At 49.4% G+C, this 16,987-nt stretch overlaps 1 protein-coding gene across 1 annotated transcript in view; it reads left to right on the forward strand.

Moving 5' to 3' along the window:
* The window catches only part of rhobtb3 (Rho related BTB domain containing 3), a 38,231-nt gene that overhangs the window by 2,117 nt on the left and 19,127 nt on the right, over positions 1-16,987 (forward strand). Inside the window, exons 2-5 of the mRNA XM_088630723.1 lie at positions 1,028-1,254; positions 2,283-2,670; positions 8,641-8,842; positions 11,465-11,657. Coding sequence (XP_088486849.1) covers positions 1,101-1,254; positions 2,283-2,670; positions 8,641-8,842; positions 11,465-11,657 — 937 coding nt within the window. The 5' untranslated portion in view covers positions 1,028-1,100. The remainder of the gene's footprint in view (positions 1-1,027; positions 1,255-2,282; positions 2,671-8,640; positions 8,843-11,464; positions 11,658-16,987) is intronic.

Raw genomic sequence — 16,987 nt, forward strand, 5'->3', positions numbered from 1 at the left:
CCCTCTAATACAGTCTCTCTGGGAATCTGTAGCCCTCCAGTACAGTCTCTCTGGGAATCTGTACCCCTAATCTGTAATGTCAACGTGCTCCACAAAGCTTTGTAGCTTATTAGTTTCTTATTAAAAGCAGCACCAGCTGTTAATAATAACAGCAGCTCCTGCATGGATCTTGGTGCCTTGGCTCCTTGAGACACAGATGGACGGTGCCGGTTCTCCGCACGTGTTTATCTCGGTTTCTCTGTGTGTTTCATGAGTGGTGTACAGCATTACCGCCCCCCGGTGAATGAACGCTGAACTTTCTTTACATGAGAGAGGGGGACCGATAGCAATTGTGTTGCGTGCGTCTTTTGTCTTCTCTTTGTTACAGGTCAATCATTGCATACGCCCAGGATGAGAAGAATCAGGTGTCCCGGACATAACGGCATGCGGATATTTCGCAGGGGGAATACAGGTCCTCCGGGAGAACTCGGGTCTTCAGGGAAGCTGGTCTCCCTCCGCGTACTCTCTTCCTGAGCTTGCACACTTGCCCCGGTCTCCAGTGGAGGGGCCATTACTCACAGCTTTCCTGCCTCCCCCACTCCCTGCACGACCGGTGGGCTGGTGAGTGGGGTGTGCCTTTCCTTCGCGGTTAATAACGCTGCACATGGTATTGAACCATAGCCCTGTTTCTGTCAGCCCTGGCCAAAAACTGTCACCTTGAGCCGATTAATAACCGATCACATATGGAGGTCAGTGCGGTGGACTGCCATTCTTATATCTTTATAGGAACATAAGGAAGTTCTCACATGATAGGAAGCCATTTGACCCATCTAGCCCCTTCGGTAGTTGATCATCAAGTGGCCCCTGGATCTCATCCAGCTGGTCCCTGCCAGAAGCCGGGGTATTGGCTTCAGCAGCGAGGCTGGTTGTGCTGGCTGCCTCTGGTGTGTTCCCTGTGATGGGGTTCATCGCCTCTCTTTTCGTCTGAGATTTATTCAGCGTTGTGTTGTTTTTTATACCTGTTGCCCTTCTCTCTGCTTCGGGTCAGGGGTTTCACGGCGTTGGCAGACCCAGTGGGCACCTGCGGACCTGCCAGCGCGCTGCTGGCTGCTGAGCTCAGCATGTCCTCCGCGGACGGGGGGGTCCTCTCGGCGTTTGTGGGAAAGAAAGAGGACGTCGTCCGGTCTGGGAGGGCGCTGGCTGTCGTGCACGGCAGGGAAGTGGTGGTCATCCACCATGCAGGCGCGTTCTACGCCATGGACAGGCTGTGCTACCGTGAGTATGTCAGGACGACCCCTTCGTCTCCCGTCCATCGTTGGGGTGACTCCTCGCCTTCCCCCCGTGTCCCGAGCTCTCGTCCGCTAGGGCTGAAGTCCGGCATGCCGCCCAGCTCTCGGTCAGCCTGGATGACGTGAGACTTGGCCAAGATAAGGTGCAAATGTTATTGTTTGTACCGTAGTTGAAGTGTTCGAACTGGCACCCCACAAACACTGGATCTGGGGACCCTTAGAAGTGTCTCTCCGCGACTGGTGTAGCTGTGTAACACGAGAATAAAAACTATGCGTTGCCCTTTCAGAACTGGATTTGAACACTTTAAGGCTAAGAGCCAGTGCCTTGATGTGTGCTCCCTCCAGGCCTCTGTAGCGGAGCTGGTGGGGTGACGTCAGCGCCCTCCCTGCGCGCAGCAGGGTCCTCAGCCGCCTGGGCTGGGGGAGCTCTCCTTGAGCTCACGCGCTTGGTGCCCTGCTGTGTTACGCCGGAGACCCGGGTTCGCGCCCCAGGTGTGGGGGCCGGAACGGGTGGCCGGGGGCACGACCCCACGCGGATCTGTGACAGTCACACTTCCTCTGCAAGAGGTCTTGAAAATGTTTGTCCCGTTATTGTAGGGGACAGAATGAGAGCATTAGTTAACAGCCTTTTCTGTCTCTCCCCCTATTATAACAGTGCTGGTGTGCATTAAAACGGCAGTAGCCAGTACACTTCGGGCAGGCGTCAGCAGGGTTACGGTCTTGCCTGCTAATTGTCCTTCTTGTTACAGATGCAGGGGGTCCCTTACATCTCGGGGACATCGAGGCAAGTACCTGTTAAAATAATATTAACTTCATTTAACTTTTAATAAGAATTAAATCATCTATGAACCAGATACACACTGTCTCTACTCCAATAAACAGTTCAAGCTCATCTGATACTCTCCGTTTCGCTTCAGCCAGGGTCTCTTACAACAGATCCCACAGAGTGGCGCTCGCAGGGGAGTCGAGACCTGGCTCCTGTGGTTGAGATCCTCCGTGTCCGGTGTCTTGTAGGACGTGGAGGGCAGGCAGTGCATCGTGTGCCCCTGGCACAAGTACAGGATCACGCTGGCCGAGGGCGAGGGGCTGTACCAGGCCGTGGACCCCCGGGACCCCCAGCGCAGGGCCAGCTGGGGATCCAAGGGCCCGAAGCAGAGGACCCACGCGGTGCACGAGGAGAGCGGAGACCTGTTCGTCACTCTGTCAGACCTCAGCCTGAGGAGGGAGTCCGACTACTACCAGTCGGAGGAATACCAGCAGGTGATGAGAAACGCGAAGAAGAACTGAACAGAGACGGAACACAGGCTGGGACACAAGAGTGCTTTTCTGAGGAACGATACAGTAGCAGAAACCGAACGCCGGGTACAAGCTGCATGAAGTGCCTTCGCCTCCGTTCCTCCAGGTGCTTTGTTTTTAACTCCATTCCTGTGCGTGCAAGTTCACTGTGTCGGTACCTCGGTCTGGACTTCCCAGGAGTCTTGCAGAATACAGCCGTTTGGCTCTTTTCCCCTCCATGCTCCTGATGTGTCCTTTACCGCCAGCCTGACTGCGTCTGTTCTGTTCACACTGTGGTCTTGCCAGCGAAGTAGCCCTGCTGGTTGAGTGGTCACAGGAGAAACTGCTCCAGACCGGCCCTGGGTCTGGAGCCCACGGATTCCTCAGGTTTTCCTTCACTTCCTTCCTTTATTGTCCCAGATGGGAAATTTGCTTTGCAGGCAGGTAAAGACCTAACACAATACACAACAGCTTTAAGGCAACACCAAGCCATTAACATGAGATGTACATGTACTGTATAGAAATAAAGTAAAGTATACAGCCAGTTCTCCCAGGGGTAAGTAGCTGTGGGAATAAAGGGTGACTTAGTGCTGTTGCTCTTGAATCTAGGCGTCTAAGCCAGTGGTCATGACAGGCAGTGGCTATGTCGGCCTTCCGCAGTCCTAGTCTGTGTAGATGTCTGGACACTCTAGATGTGCTCCAGTAAATTTGCTGGCTTCCTTCACTATCCCACTCGGTCTGTTATTGTTGTGTGTCTCCAGGTTACTAAACCAGGCCCTCGCAGGGACTGCTGGGACAGATTCAATGAAAGTTCTGTAGAATAAAGTCCTTCTTTCTCCCCATCTTCCCGTTACTTGTTTGAAAGAGTTGTTTTCTTTAAGGCAGACCTGAAGTATGTTGTTAATTGTGGTGTTTGCCAGCAGCCATATCACCCTGCAGCTCACCACTGGCAGCCCACTGGAGCTCAGCAGCTGTAAGCCTGGTCAGTACCTGGATGGGAGACTCCTGGGAAAGCTAAGGCTGCTGCTGGAAGAAGTTTTAGTGGGGCCAGTGGGGGGCGCTCACCCTGCAGTCTTTGTGGGTCCTAATGCCCCAGTATAGTGACGGGACACTAAACTGTAAAAAGGCGCCGTCCTTCGGATGAGACATAAAACCGAGGTCCTGACTCTCTGTGGTCATTAAAAATCCCAGGACATTTCTCAAAAAGAGTAGGGGTGTAACCCCGGCATCCTGGCCAAATGTCCCCCTGGCCTTTACCCATCATGGCCTCCTAATAATCCCCATCTCTGAACTGGCTTTATCACTCTGTTCTGCCCACTGATAGCTGGTGTGTGGTGAGTGTTCTGGTGCACTCTGGCTGCTGTCACATCATCCAGGTGGAGCTGCACACTGGTGGTGGTGGAGGGGATCCCCATTACCTGTAAAGCGCTTTGATTGAAGTGTCCAGAAAAGAGCTGTATAAGTGTAAGCAATGTTAATGTTAGGCTTTTTATTAGAGTTAAAAACCAAGTCATTTCCAGATGTCTTTCACGTGTTGAATTCCGTGTTTTGTATTTATGCACTTGGACAACGACAGGATAGTTTTGCCAGCTGTGACTGGTCACATGGCCTGCTCTATCCCGATCGCTGCTCACAGTCACTGCAGCTCCCTGAGCTTCTGGGCAGTGGGGCCTTGAGCACTGAGCACTGATCACTGAAAACCTCAAATCAAATTAAACCTCTTCCCCCATCTCCGCCCTGTGTGCGCGTGCTGCAGGTGCTGCCCACAGATAGCAGGACTGGCCTGGCTTGCAGTGACCATGAAGGACCTCACAGAGGTTGCATGAGGAAGGCAGGCCGAAGCCTTCATCACCCCTTCAAATACAAGCCAGACTTGAAAACCTGAACTGGCACCACAGTAGTCACTCTCTCCTGCGGAGTCTCAGAGTGGTCACTGTCTCGTGAGTGTGTGCTGAATATATACATTCATGCCTTTATTTTATTGTTTTCAGATGGTTTCCAAAATGTCACGACGTTCACTTAAACGCCTGGAGACAAACCCGTTGAGAAGCGCTTCTCTAAAGCGCTGCGCGGTAACTTCGGTGTGTTGTTTTGATTTTGACCGCCAGGTGTCGCTATCGGTCTTTTCACGCTTTATCATAAAATCCTGAGTGTGAATTCAAAAGAGTTAAATATTGTTTAGTTTATTATTAGTTTAGTGTCCATAAAAGAAAAAAAAATCCACATTTTCGGTTAAACAAAGGCTTTAAAGAATAATTAATTGAGAGTACCTGTAATGTTGTGCTAGATTTTGTTAAATATTTAGCACTAAGCAAATGACATTAAAAATACTCATTAAGAGAGACTGCGCCAGTGTGAAGGAGGGTATTGCACTGAGACTGCTGCTGCCCAAGGGGAGGATCCGGCTGCCTTTAGCAAGTACAACTGTATGAGAGTGTGGAAGTTCACCCTTGTCTTGAAGGCAGCACCCGTACAATCCCTCTGTCTCCTTCAGCCATTTCCAGACACTGTGATGTTGGGGTCCCGCTGGCTTCAGGCCTAATGACTGTGCCCAGGAAGAGGACCAGCATTAATGAGCCGAACCGCCTTTCCTCGTCGCGAACAAGCAAGTAAATACTCTGGCTCTAGACGGCCAATAAGCTCACCTAAGAATTGTGGTCAAACTGTGTTTTTTTAGGATTTATTTTTCACTGTTGGTCAAGGTTCCCCAGATGTAATTGTTGTGAAAGGGAGAGAGAGAGGTGTATAGAACTACACTGGACTGTGTTGGAACACTCGGAGACCCTGTGAGGAACAGAACAGTCCAGGTTCCTCCCAGACCTGGACAATTCTGCCTTGTGTCTCAGGAGCCCAAGTCAAACCCCTGGAGGAGAAGGGGTCCAGTGGGCGTGGTGCAGGGGTTACTAGGGCACTGGGGCTCTGGGCTCCATTCCCAGGGTGCTGTCACTGTGGGTGTCCATCCATAGTCCTAAGGCACGCTGTTACAGTAAGTTCACTGGCCCTAGTGTGTGTGTGTGTGTCTCTGTCTCTGCCCTGCGATGCACTGGCGTCCTGTCCAGGGTGTGTCCTGCCTTGTTCCTGCCTCGCACCGAGGTGCACCACCCCTCTCTGCGCTGACTTGATCTCTGCGAGGAACTATTCCCCCAAACCCCAGCAGGGAGGAAACCGTGACATCACAGGAGTGTCCTGGTCCTGCTCCACGCGTTCTCAAATCACAAAACCCGGTAAGACAGAACAACTCCCCCAGCTCCAAGCCTGAGATTCTGTAGGAACAATTACAAACCCCAACAGTCAAATTAATAACCGCCTTTCTTCCATATTTCTGGGACAGTCCCGGAATAGGGAGGCAACTCGTTTTCACTCTAATTATACAGAAGTATAATTCTTTAATTGCACCCTCTTAGCATCTGGGAGTAAGATGGTTGATGTAAGCTGCGGTGGCCTGTGGGAAGTTAAAGTGGAGGGACTTTTTTCCGCTTTGCCATGTCTTACAGTTTGATTTTAGTAATTCCCGAATGCTTAGAATCGAGATATAATACGGAATCCTTTGTCTTATATTACTTAGACATGCCTCCCTTCAATAAAACTGACACGATTAAGAAATGTGCTGTTGGCTCAGAACTACCCCAACGCAGAAACGCAGGTAAAAAATAAAGCTAGAAAGGAAAACAGATGAAAATAACTCTTCGATCACTCATACGAAGATGTTCCGCAGCTCTCCCTCGTACTCATGAGAGAGGTTTCGTGGGCGCTGGTGTGGGGTCTGACGGCGCTGAGGTCACCCGTGTCTGTCCGTGCTCCCGGCTCGGTGCGAGTGGGCCGTTTGTTTCCTTGCCCGTGACCTCAAGTTACCCGGGCTGCGGCCAGCCCCGGGGGGACACGGGCAGCGGAGCGTGTCCGGCCGCGGAGAGCTGTGGCGCATTACAGCCCGGCGCGCTTTCGGTCTGCCGGACAGGGGAGAACTTCCCCGGACGGTAACGCGGACTACCGCGACCACCGCTTATTCAATCACGTCCCTTTCGCTTAAATCCCCGACAAGGAGAGCAGCCCTCGCTGGGCGAGCGAGGCTCCTCCCTTCCTGTCTGATCACAATAGCGTATTTAGAGGAGTCGATATGGTAACACGCAGCCGGGTCGAGCGCCGTGTGCCACCGCGGCATCTGTGTCTCTTTGCCGCCGGTGTACCCAGGCGACGCGAGCGCCGGCCCCGGCCTATTAATTCACTCCTGACCTCGTGTTTCTGGTCCTGACTGACGTCAGGAGGTCCGCTGGCTGGACTCGGGGCCGTGCGGGTGAGGGACCGTTTCTGATTCGCCGCCTGGCTGGTGCCTGTGCTGCCCGCAGCCCAGAGGACTGGGCATTAATTCGCCGGCGAGTCGCTTTCCGGGAGCGCAGTTTGGCCGCAGATTTTCCGTCCTTGCCCCCCGGACGCGCACCTCTTCATGACCGGGCGGGATGATGGAGTAGCGAGAGACACCGACCTTGACTGCAGCGGCTCCCCCAGCGGGCTCGGTGACGACCTTCGCCCTGCGCTGTGACCGTGTGCCGCGGGGCTGTCCTCACAGGCGACCATGTGAGTTTGCCGTTTCAAGCTGTTGATGTGCCCGGGCAGAGGGGTGTGCCTGCGATATCTGGGGGAAACATCCTCGCCTTCTTAGTCTGCTCTTTCAATTACATCTGCTGTGCGCACCTAGTTTTAAAGACGGGACGGCGTGGTGACAAGCAGTGTATTTCTTCTTCGGGGTGCATGTTTTAAGCAAAGTCAGCGGGAATGCGAGAGAAATCCTTCCACAGGGTAAACGTCCTGCGTGCAGGGCGCTTCACGGAACAACAAACTTCTTGAGCGACGCGCACACCGGCGGCAGGCGAGTCGACGGAAGCAGCGATGGACGATTCTCGCTCTTTCGTTTGAAGTGTTTGGGGTTTATGTTGATGGGGCACAGCGACGCGGCTGGGACAGCTCGCTCCACACTCCCACAACCCTTTGTGTAAAGAAGTGCTTCCTGTTGTCGATTTTTAGCTGCGCTTCTTCCACTTGTGCCCAGTGGTCCGTGTTTCATTGGTTTGAAATGATCAGTGCCTTTGTGGTTTGCAGTACTCTCAGTCTTCTCTGTTCAGGACGAAAAAAGGTTCATCTCCTCTAGCCTGTCAGTTTAGGTCGTTCCCTCAAGCCCCAGAAAGTATCTGGACTGACTCCAGAGCAACTATGTCTTTTCCACTGCTTGATGGCTGCGTAATATTCTAAATACAGCCTTACCAGAGCGTTGTTCATTTTAAACACATCCCTTGATTTAAATTCTATGCTTTGAACAGTATGTCCTAAGATTTTGCTTGCGTTTTTTCCACACATGGTGTAGAAGATATGTTGATATGATATGTGAACCTGAACACTTCGGCCTTTCTCGTAACCAGCCTCTTAAAGCTCAGCGGTTCTCTAATGGTAAAGCACATGGCTCAATGGCACTGGGGGAAACTCGTATAGAGCAGTGGTAAGGGTTTTTGGGCTCTGTCCTCGAGAGTTCGGCTTCCAGGCTGGCGTGTTGCTTGCTTGGATTGCTGTAGTACATTCCCTGCTCTATGAATAGGTCCCCTGTTCAAATGTCAGTTGAGTTAAATATGGATTAATTCTCCGTTGGCTTACTTGGGAAAATTCAGCAATGAAATGCTTTTACTCACACTATAATCATCATGAAAAGAAGCCACTGTTCTGTGTGAAAATGTGTCGCTGGTTTTGGACGGTAGAGGCTCAGTCTGTTGATGAGTCCAGTATCTCTTTCTGAGACTGGGTCGTATGGACTTCAGTGTCTGTGTCCTCCCTGTGGTTCTTGAGACTGAGAGACTGGGCCGTATGGACTTCAGTGTCTGTGTACTCCTTGGTGTTCTGGAGGCTAAGAGAGTGGGCCGTATGGACTTCAGTGTCTGTGTCCTCCTTGGTGTTCTGGAGGCTGCGAGACTGGGCCGTATGGACTTCAGTGTCTGTGTCCTCTCTGGTGTTCTGGAGGCTGCGAGACTGGGCCGTAAACAGGCCGGAGGCCCCCCTCTTGCTGGTAACCTATTTCATGTTCTTAACTGGGCCCTGTGTTCTGTGTTCTCTGCAGGTCGGTCCACATCGTGGCTCTGGGCAGCGAGGGAGAAGGAGTGGAGCCCCAGTCGGGTCTGATCTGGACCTACCTGGGGAGAAGTGCTGGCGTGTGCAGCCGGCGAGACAACGCCACCCACACGGCGTTCCCAGCGTTCACCGAGTACCAGGCCTGTGTGTCAGGCGGTGTCAGAGTGGTCATCCACGACTGCCCCAGCTGGGTGAGTGGGAGCGCAGGCCTGCAGAAATCAGGGGTCCCCTCTGCATTCCGCCAGCATGTTGTCAAGCATTCCCTGAGACTGACGTGACACTTTGAAAGCCTCGTGCTTTCCTACCTCCTCTCCTGACTCTGCTTTGTCAGCCTGCCCTCCTGACAAAGCTGCTAAACCAAAGACCGAGTAGTCAGCACACAGCCAGGTGTGGGAGAGGTTTGCTGAGAGTAAATGATCAATCAGTCTTTATTAACACATGGGCATACAGACTGCAGCTTAACATTGTTCCTCCCTTTTATATCGGGAATGTTGTATTTTAAATTCAATATTTTTACTAAATATTTCTAGGAATATGCATCCCGGTTTATACATGAATACGTGCTTTTAAAACTGTTTTTTTTTGTCAGTTAATGGGATATTGAGATTTAATCATATACCTGCACATTGTAATGCTATACTAACACACTGGTATTAATGTATGCATTTAAACCTCCACTGAAAAAGAAGACCCAGCCCTGAGCAGGATACCCTTTGCCTTCTGGTTTCCACATTGTGGCACATTTCTGAACATATCTGGACACACTTTTACGTTGTGTTTGATGTGGTGCTCTGAACCCTGTCACGTGGAAAGAGACATTTTCTCTAGAAGTCAGTTATTTAAGATGATTTGTCCTCCCGCTGTAAAGAAAATCAACAGACCATGTCAGACGGCAGGGCAGAGGTCCGTATTTTCCTCTGCTTCCTCTGCAAGCCCTCCTGCTTGTGAGCCGGACAGGTGTGTGAACCCGCCATGATCCTCAATATGGATTCACTCGCTCCAGCCTAGAAGAAACAGCACACAGCTGCCGACAGCAAACCACGGGATGTCTGGGCTTGGAAAAACAAAATACTTAAAACTGAAAAGAGTCAAATCAACACAGCTATGATCGCAGTAATAAAATAAACAATCTCAGTAATTAAATCTTTCCTCCTCTGCTCAGCACTCAACACTCCTGTGTCAGTATGCAGTGTCTAAGAAGTGCTCCTTGTATTTTAATTACAAATGACCTTTATAAGGAAAGTGCAGCACAGTGCACCTGTTCTGTTAATCAAGTGAAACTGCTTTAGCTGCAGCTGCGCCATGTGTTTTCACAAAGGAGTCAAGTTAAACGTTATACAGATATTACCTCACTGGCTTATCTTTCTAGGTGAATGGGTTATATGAGAAGCAGGAAGGTTTCATGCCCTTAACGTTAACGACTATTTAGTTCTGTTGCTCAAGTATTTAATGTTAGCTGGAGCTCACCAAAGAGGGAGGCTTGCCTGGAGCTCGTGCTGAACGTGTAGATATTGCAGATATTGTGCAGATATTGATTGCTGGAGCTCCAACTGTGCCATTAGCCCAAATCCTGATTTCTGGACTAGCTGGGTGGCTGGATTGTTGCCGGAGGTGTGCCACGAGACCAGATGTTGATGATTGGAGCCTGGGCTGAGCCCTGTCACCCAGATGTTAACTGCAGGAGTCTGAGCTGTGCCATTAGGCTACAAGGACAGGGTGGACTGGGGAGTCTGGGGAGCTGGGGAGTCCTCAACTTTGTGACAGTGCGCAGTACCAGTGGGAGCTGCAGTAGGCCACTGACACTCCCGAGGAGCAGCGCGTGCAGAGTGGCGGGTGGCTGCAACAGTGTGTTTTTCAGAGCAGGGCTCGTGTTTTCTTTACCAGCTCTTTGCTGGTGTGAGACACCGTCACAGCTCTGTTGTAGTGACAGGCAGCTGGTGATTCCAGATCAGTTTGCTGTAAAGCAAGTGTGACTTATCTTTCTGCAATAAAAAAAATCAATGTTTTTGCTTCAGTCAAAACTGATTGTTTGCAGGATGAGATTTTCAGCAGACTGCTGAAAAATGTGAGGTAACTCAGCGTGGGATGGTATTGTGGGGTACCAGCTAGTAAACCCCCAACAATGAGCTTTGTAGCTGAATATAATTTGAATCTAGGAGAGGATGAAGATTAAGATAAATAGCAAATTGTCCTGTATCCGAAGATTATTTCCCAATTTCCCTACGCGATTAATAAAGTATTATCTATCTATCTATTAGATCACCTGAGCAATCACATTAAGAGTGATAAATTAATGGAAAAACACTGGGTCATATTTTTCCTCTTGGCAAAACGTGGGCCCATCTAATGAGTTTACACTGTGTGGGAAATTCTCCTATAATGTCCCTTCAGTGAAGACAAATCACTGGAGTCCGATTGTTTGATTATGACACAACATAAAATGATGTAACTCACTGTTCTGGTTAACTTCAGTCATCCGCCATGATCAGCGAGTTGTTCATGCCTCCTCCTGTTTTTGCTTACTTTCCGTAGACGTATTACAGTGATCAGACCATGATTTGGCAATCACTGCATTATTGCCACAGTTATTTAGAATATGCAAGCATGAGGCACTGACTGGTGGCCTTGGGAGAAAGCCACCATCTTGGCTCAAAACACAGGACCGGTGGTGTGGCCTTGAGCCAAGATGGTGGCCTTCCCCCTAAGCCACTTCTCTCTGCCTCATAGCAAGATATTTTATGAGTGACATGTCCGTTTGATATAAACATAACATGGTAGTTTTTTCCTCTTTTCTGCTTTTCTGCCTGTTTTAGGACTTGTTTGACAGTAACTGGAACGGCTCGCGCAATGTGGTCGGGCAGGCAGACATCATAGTCTTGAAGTACTCAGTCAACGACAAGCCTGCCTTCCGGGAGCTGAAGGACAGCTACACTCCAGTGATCAAGAGGCTGCTGAGCCAGTGGGCCGTCCCAGTCATCGTCGCCGCGGTGGGGGCCAGGCAGACCGGTAAGTGCAGCCTGGTGGAAACGGCTTCTGGAAAATCAAGTCCCAGAGGCATTCGTCTGTTGTTGTCTGGTAGCAACAGCTAAAATGAAACTCCTGCATGTGAGCGTCACATTGCCTTTCTGGAGCAGAATCAGGGACGCAATACGTACACAGGCTACAGGAAGACGATGTGGACATAGTGAGGCACGTGGCCAGGCGTCCTGGAGCGCGTCGTTTTTCTGCCCAGCGCTCCTGGTGCAGACCAGATCCGCTCCGGCAGCTGGCACCTTCACCTCCCTGGGTGGTAGAGCAGGGGACCCCAAGCCTGCTGGGGCTCAGTCCAGCCCAGCTCCATTCTTAGCTACAACCTCAGGTGAAGACGATGCTTGACCAGAGACTTGGAGTCCTGACTGGAGAGTGGGGATCTTTTGTTATTTAGGAAAAGCAGTAGTTAAAAGGTGAACCGCGTCCTGTTTGGGAGCTGAGAACCAGTGGGGCAGTCCCGGTTCACTCTGCTATGAGGTGAATTAAGGGTTCAGTTATGGACCCAGAACCAGGACCCTGGTAGGTCAAAGTTCAGTGTGCTGAGCCTCTCTGGGCCCGGTCCTGGTCCCGCCCACCGCCCCGTGGAGCCTGGCTCTGATCAGCAGCGTCTGACCTCTGACCTCACCCCGCTGGCCTGGTGTGAGTCTTTCCAAGTCGTGTGCAAAGGTCTTCCAGAAACACAGCAGTCAGAAAGTGTTGCTCCACAGGTGGGAACAGAAAAGTCCTGGGCTGAAATTAAACATATTATAAGGTCTGTTAAGGGTGCAGTTTCACTGGGGGCTCAGGAGGAACAAACCCAGTGTGGGGACCCAGGACCAGAGTTGGGAACCCCTGTTCCTGCAGAGCTGTTTCAAGCTCTTTTCTTCCAGCATCACCACTCAACACCACTCCCTGTGCTGGGACCATGATGGATTCTCTGGACATTTGGAAATGCTCTTATATACAGTACACACACAGAGTATCATTTTAACAGTTTCTTTGAAATTGCAGATACTGTTATTCCAAAATATTCCTATGGAGTCTCTCGGTTGTTGGGTTTAATTGTAGCATTTTCACCAATAAATGTGCTCATGAGTCCTCTTTAAAGCTGTTCTGCATTATAATTTACAGCACACAGAGAGAAGGTTGCTTTTAATACTAATAATCCTTACACTTATATAGTGCTTTTCACTCCACTCAAAGAGCTTTACAGGTAACGGGGATCCCCTCCACCACCACCAGTGTGCAGCCCCACCTGGATGATGCGATGGCAGCCATAGTGCGCCAGAACGCTCACCACACATCAGCGATCAGTGGGGAGGAGAACAGAGTGATGGAGCCAGTTCAGAGATGGGGATTATTAGGAGGCCATGACTTGTAAAGGCCAGGGGGAAACTTGTCTGGGACACTAGGGTAACACTCCTACTCTTTTTGAGAAACGCCCTGGGATTTTTAATGACCACAGAGAGTCAGGACCTCGGTTTTACATCTCATCCGAAGGACGGCGCCTGTTTACAGTTTAGTGTCCCAGTCACTATACTGGGGCATTAGGACCCACAAAGACTGCAGGGTGAGTGCCCCCCACTGGCCCCACTAACACCTCTTCCAGCAGCAACCTTAGCTTTCCCAGGAGTCTCCCATCCAGGTACTGGCCAGGCTCACAGCTACCTTAGTGGGCTGCCAGCTGTGAGTTGCAGGGTGATAGAGCTGCTGGCTATACTTTTAATTCTGTTAAGTTACAAATTAAAGAATACATTTTTCATATTGTACTGTACCTGTAACACTACTCCATATAGATTATTTGGGATTACATGAGAATGTTAGTTTTTGCTTTGTGTCCATCTGTCTGTCTGCTTGCAGTATTAGGCTTGCATACCTAATGTTCCTGTTTCAAACCCTGCGAGCAAAACAACATGTTCAATAGACCAATAGACGAGAAGTCAGTTTAATGTAGATTACATTAGGTCACCGAAGTGAAGTTTAATTATAGTATTTGTCATATTTAATGTAACGCACCATACCTTTGTGTAATGAAGTTTAGTAAAGACAAAAGCAAGCAAATTTTAGTTGATGGGAACATCTGTTAAGCCATCCCACTGAATTAAATTACATGTTAAAACAATATGTGTTGCGAAGGCTCAGAGAAGGTCATAGGTCACAGGTCATGGGTCATGGTCATGCAGGATTGTCCCATGTGCCAGGCCTGCTGAGCTTGTCTGCCTGCTCCCTGTTCCACTCAGATCAGATAAGGAGGACTGTTTTATGAGACATAGCCAGATTGTCAAAGTGTTTAGAAAGTTAATAATTATGTGAAGTGAAAAGGTTTTCAGAGTTTTCACAGGGCAGTAGCAGAGCCCACACTAAACAGGAGGGACACAGGTCATTAACCACTGATGGACTAACTCAGGGCACTGTGTATTTGCACACTGAGGTCATACTGCAACACAACTGCAGCGCTGTGCAAAACACACCTTCACTGTTTTGCCAGTGTTGTTTTAACACTTCTGAAAGACAACCTACACCTCTCTCTTCAGCAGCATGGTACAGTCTAGAGTGTATGGTGCCCTGACAGAATAGAGTTGGCATCTGTACCACACACACAGGGCTCCTGTCTGGGCTGTAGCGCTGGCTGTGATATGGCTTTGTTCTGTTCATGCTGCTCATAGATACAACAGAGGAAGTGATTGTTGTGTAGTGCTCAACAGGGGCAGCAGCGTGGAGCTGTGGGGTCACAGGGGCAGTGATTTGGGGTCACAGGGGCAGTGGTCTCCAAGCTGTCTGGAAAACCTCACTGTTGAACGCAATTGACATTCTATAGAAATCTGAATTCATTGCAGCTCTTGCAGTGCTGTGGGTGTATTTAAAATCCTGATCTGATAACCGTACATAACCCCAGAGCATGGAAATCAGCGTGTTCTCATTGCGGTTTCTGGTGTCTCAGGAGACCTGCTGGATGCCCAGGGCAGTGGGGGTGTTTTCCTGGCAGCAGGGTCACTAGCTTGATGGATTGGATTTCTGCTAAATTATTAAATGAGCCTAGTTAATATGCTGTGGGCTGACAAACTCCCTGTGTCCAGACTGCTGGACAAAGAGCTGCTTACATCAAGGCTTCTGGGCTTTGTTGGTTTGGCTGGTGTGGGCTGTTGTTATGGGGCTGGTTTTCTGGACTGCAGTCTTAACTGTGCACGCTGCCTAAGCTACTGTTATTAATGTGTGATCTCCCATAGCTATTAAAGTGATATTAATGTCTGTATCATTCTGCTGTTATGAATGGCAATTAAAAACACCTTTTCAGGAATCATTTTCTACTATACACTTTCCACTGAAACTTGAAGTTAAGAGTCTCACATTTCTAATGTGAATTCTGGGGGTCAGTTTGAACCATTATCTTTTAAGTTCCATGTTGGAAAAGGGCTTTTTCCAGCATTAAAATTTAGGACACGCTGCTTTAATCATATTCTTATTCTTACTCAATCTTATTCACCCTATGGTCAGAGTTGGGGCTCATTTACTCAGTGTCCCGGACCAATCTCTGCATTAAACACTTTATCTGTGCCTCTCCAAACTCTCCACCGTGTTCAGAGAGCTGTGACTACAGATCAGATCTGAGTGCAGTCTTGTAGCTGAGCCTTGTCAGGATCTGGGGACCATTTTGCCAAGTGGGTGAGGTGTGCTGAATGACCCCCTCTTGTTTGCAACTCTTCTTAACTCTTCTTAAGCCAGCTGCTGCTCCTCTGCGCAGCTGTGCTGTTCATGTCCAGCAGTTCCCATTGCAGCTGCTGCTCCTCTGCGCAGCTCTGCTGTTCAGGTCCAGCAGTTCCCATTGCAGCTGCTGCTCCTCTGCGCAGCTGTGCTGTTCAGCAAGTGTTCGTATGCGCAGCTGTGATCTTCAGGGCTGCCTTAGCCACTCTCTGCCTGTTACACTTTCATGTGCTCAGTGGCCATGTGTTAGCCTGTCTGTGAGTGCATGAGGCCTCACTGCTCCTGCTCTTCTCTGTGAGACAGCAGGCACAGTTTGCATTGTAAGCACCTTCCACTCTACACACAGAGTGACCAAGCAGGTTTGTTAGTAAAACAAACTGTAAAATGCTGTAAAATTTAACAAGCCACTGGAATTAGTTTAGTCATGTTTGCAAGTACACAAATTAAAGTTTGCATTTTCACACCCAGGATGAAAGTCAGTCTCTTAGCATACAGTATTAATTTGTGTTGATCCAAGCATTAATTGCTGGTCTAGACAGAGCCTAATTACATTTTATTATCCTAAATGTTGATGTCTCTCTCTGTAATGAACATTGGAGTGTAAATAGCACAGCTGGGACAACTGCAGGTCTCAAAGCAATTTTATTTCTTCAGGTTTGTCACCAGATTAGAAAGCTTAGAAAGTTAATTTTCTCAGTGGGTTAAAAAAACATGGCAAACCAATCAATTATCATGGATCTCAGTTTTAATTAATATTTTTAGTTCATTGTGTCACTCATGAGCATTAACAGTGAAACACGAGCCAGAAGAGATAAGTGGAAATTATGGGGATGTAAACTTCAAACCAAGTGCAGGAGGCCAGCAGGAGTGAGGGCAGTAATTGCAGCTGATCTGCCACTAGAGGTCATTGTGTGTAAATAGGGTCACATGTGGTGCATTAATTGCTCAATTAGATAATTAGTGAAGGGTCTGATAGCCTTATTCTCACACTGAGTTAATCTAGACTACTTTGTTATATGAAGTGACTCACAACAGTGGTGTGTTGGGTTGGTTTAGAGTAGGGCTTTGCTCTGTCTGTATTGAAGAGCTTTGTTAGATTGTTGTCTCTCTGCGCAGTATTCTGCTGTCTTTTGTGATATTTCTGTGTGCTCTGGCCTCACCAGCTTGCTGGTTAGAGGTAGATCAGTCCCAGGACACCTCTGGTTTGCAGCTGTTCCTGCGTTCTACGTTCAGTCAGACGGCCATGCTGTTGGGTCACCTTGTCAGGCAGGTGCTGCTCCTCAGCGAGCTGCTGGAGGCTGTACCGGGCTGGAGTAGTGCAGAGGGCTGGGACAGAGAGTCCTGCAGGCCCGGTGCTTGTAGTAGCCTGCAGGCTGTGTGAAAAGACCCCCTGTACACAGCAGGGCCAGAGGCCTGGACAGTAGTGGTCATTGCTCCAAGACAGCAGGAGTGTCCACCCAGCTGCTCCCTGGTCATGTGTCCAGAGAGATGACTGCAGAGCTACACTGACCCTGAATAGAAGAGCAGTGTGGGATACAACATTCCTGTTGACTGGATAAATACAGAGCAGTACTGTGTCTTTAAGCCTCTATATTATTATGTGTGTAGCATAATATTTTAGTAAG

This window comes from Lepisosteus platostomus, chromosome 4 (assembly GCF_059453375.1).
Source record: "Lepisosteus platostomus isolate fLepPlt1 chromosome 4, fLepPlt1.hap1, whole genome shotgun sequence".
Lineage (NCBI taxonomy): Eukaryota > Metazoa > Chordata > Actinopteri > Semionotiformes > Lepisosteidae > Lepisosteus > Lepisosteus platostomus.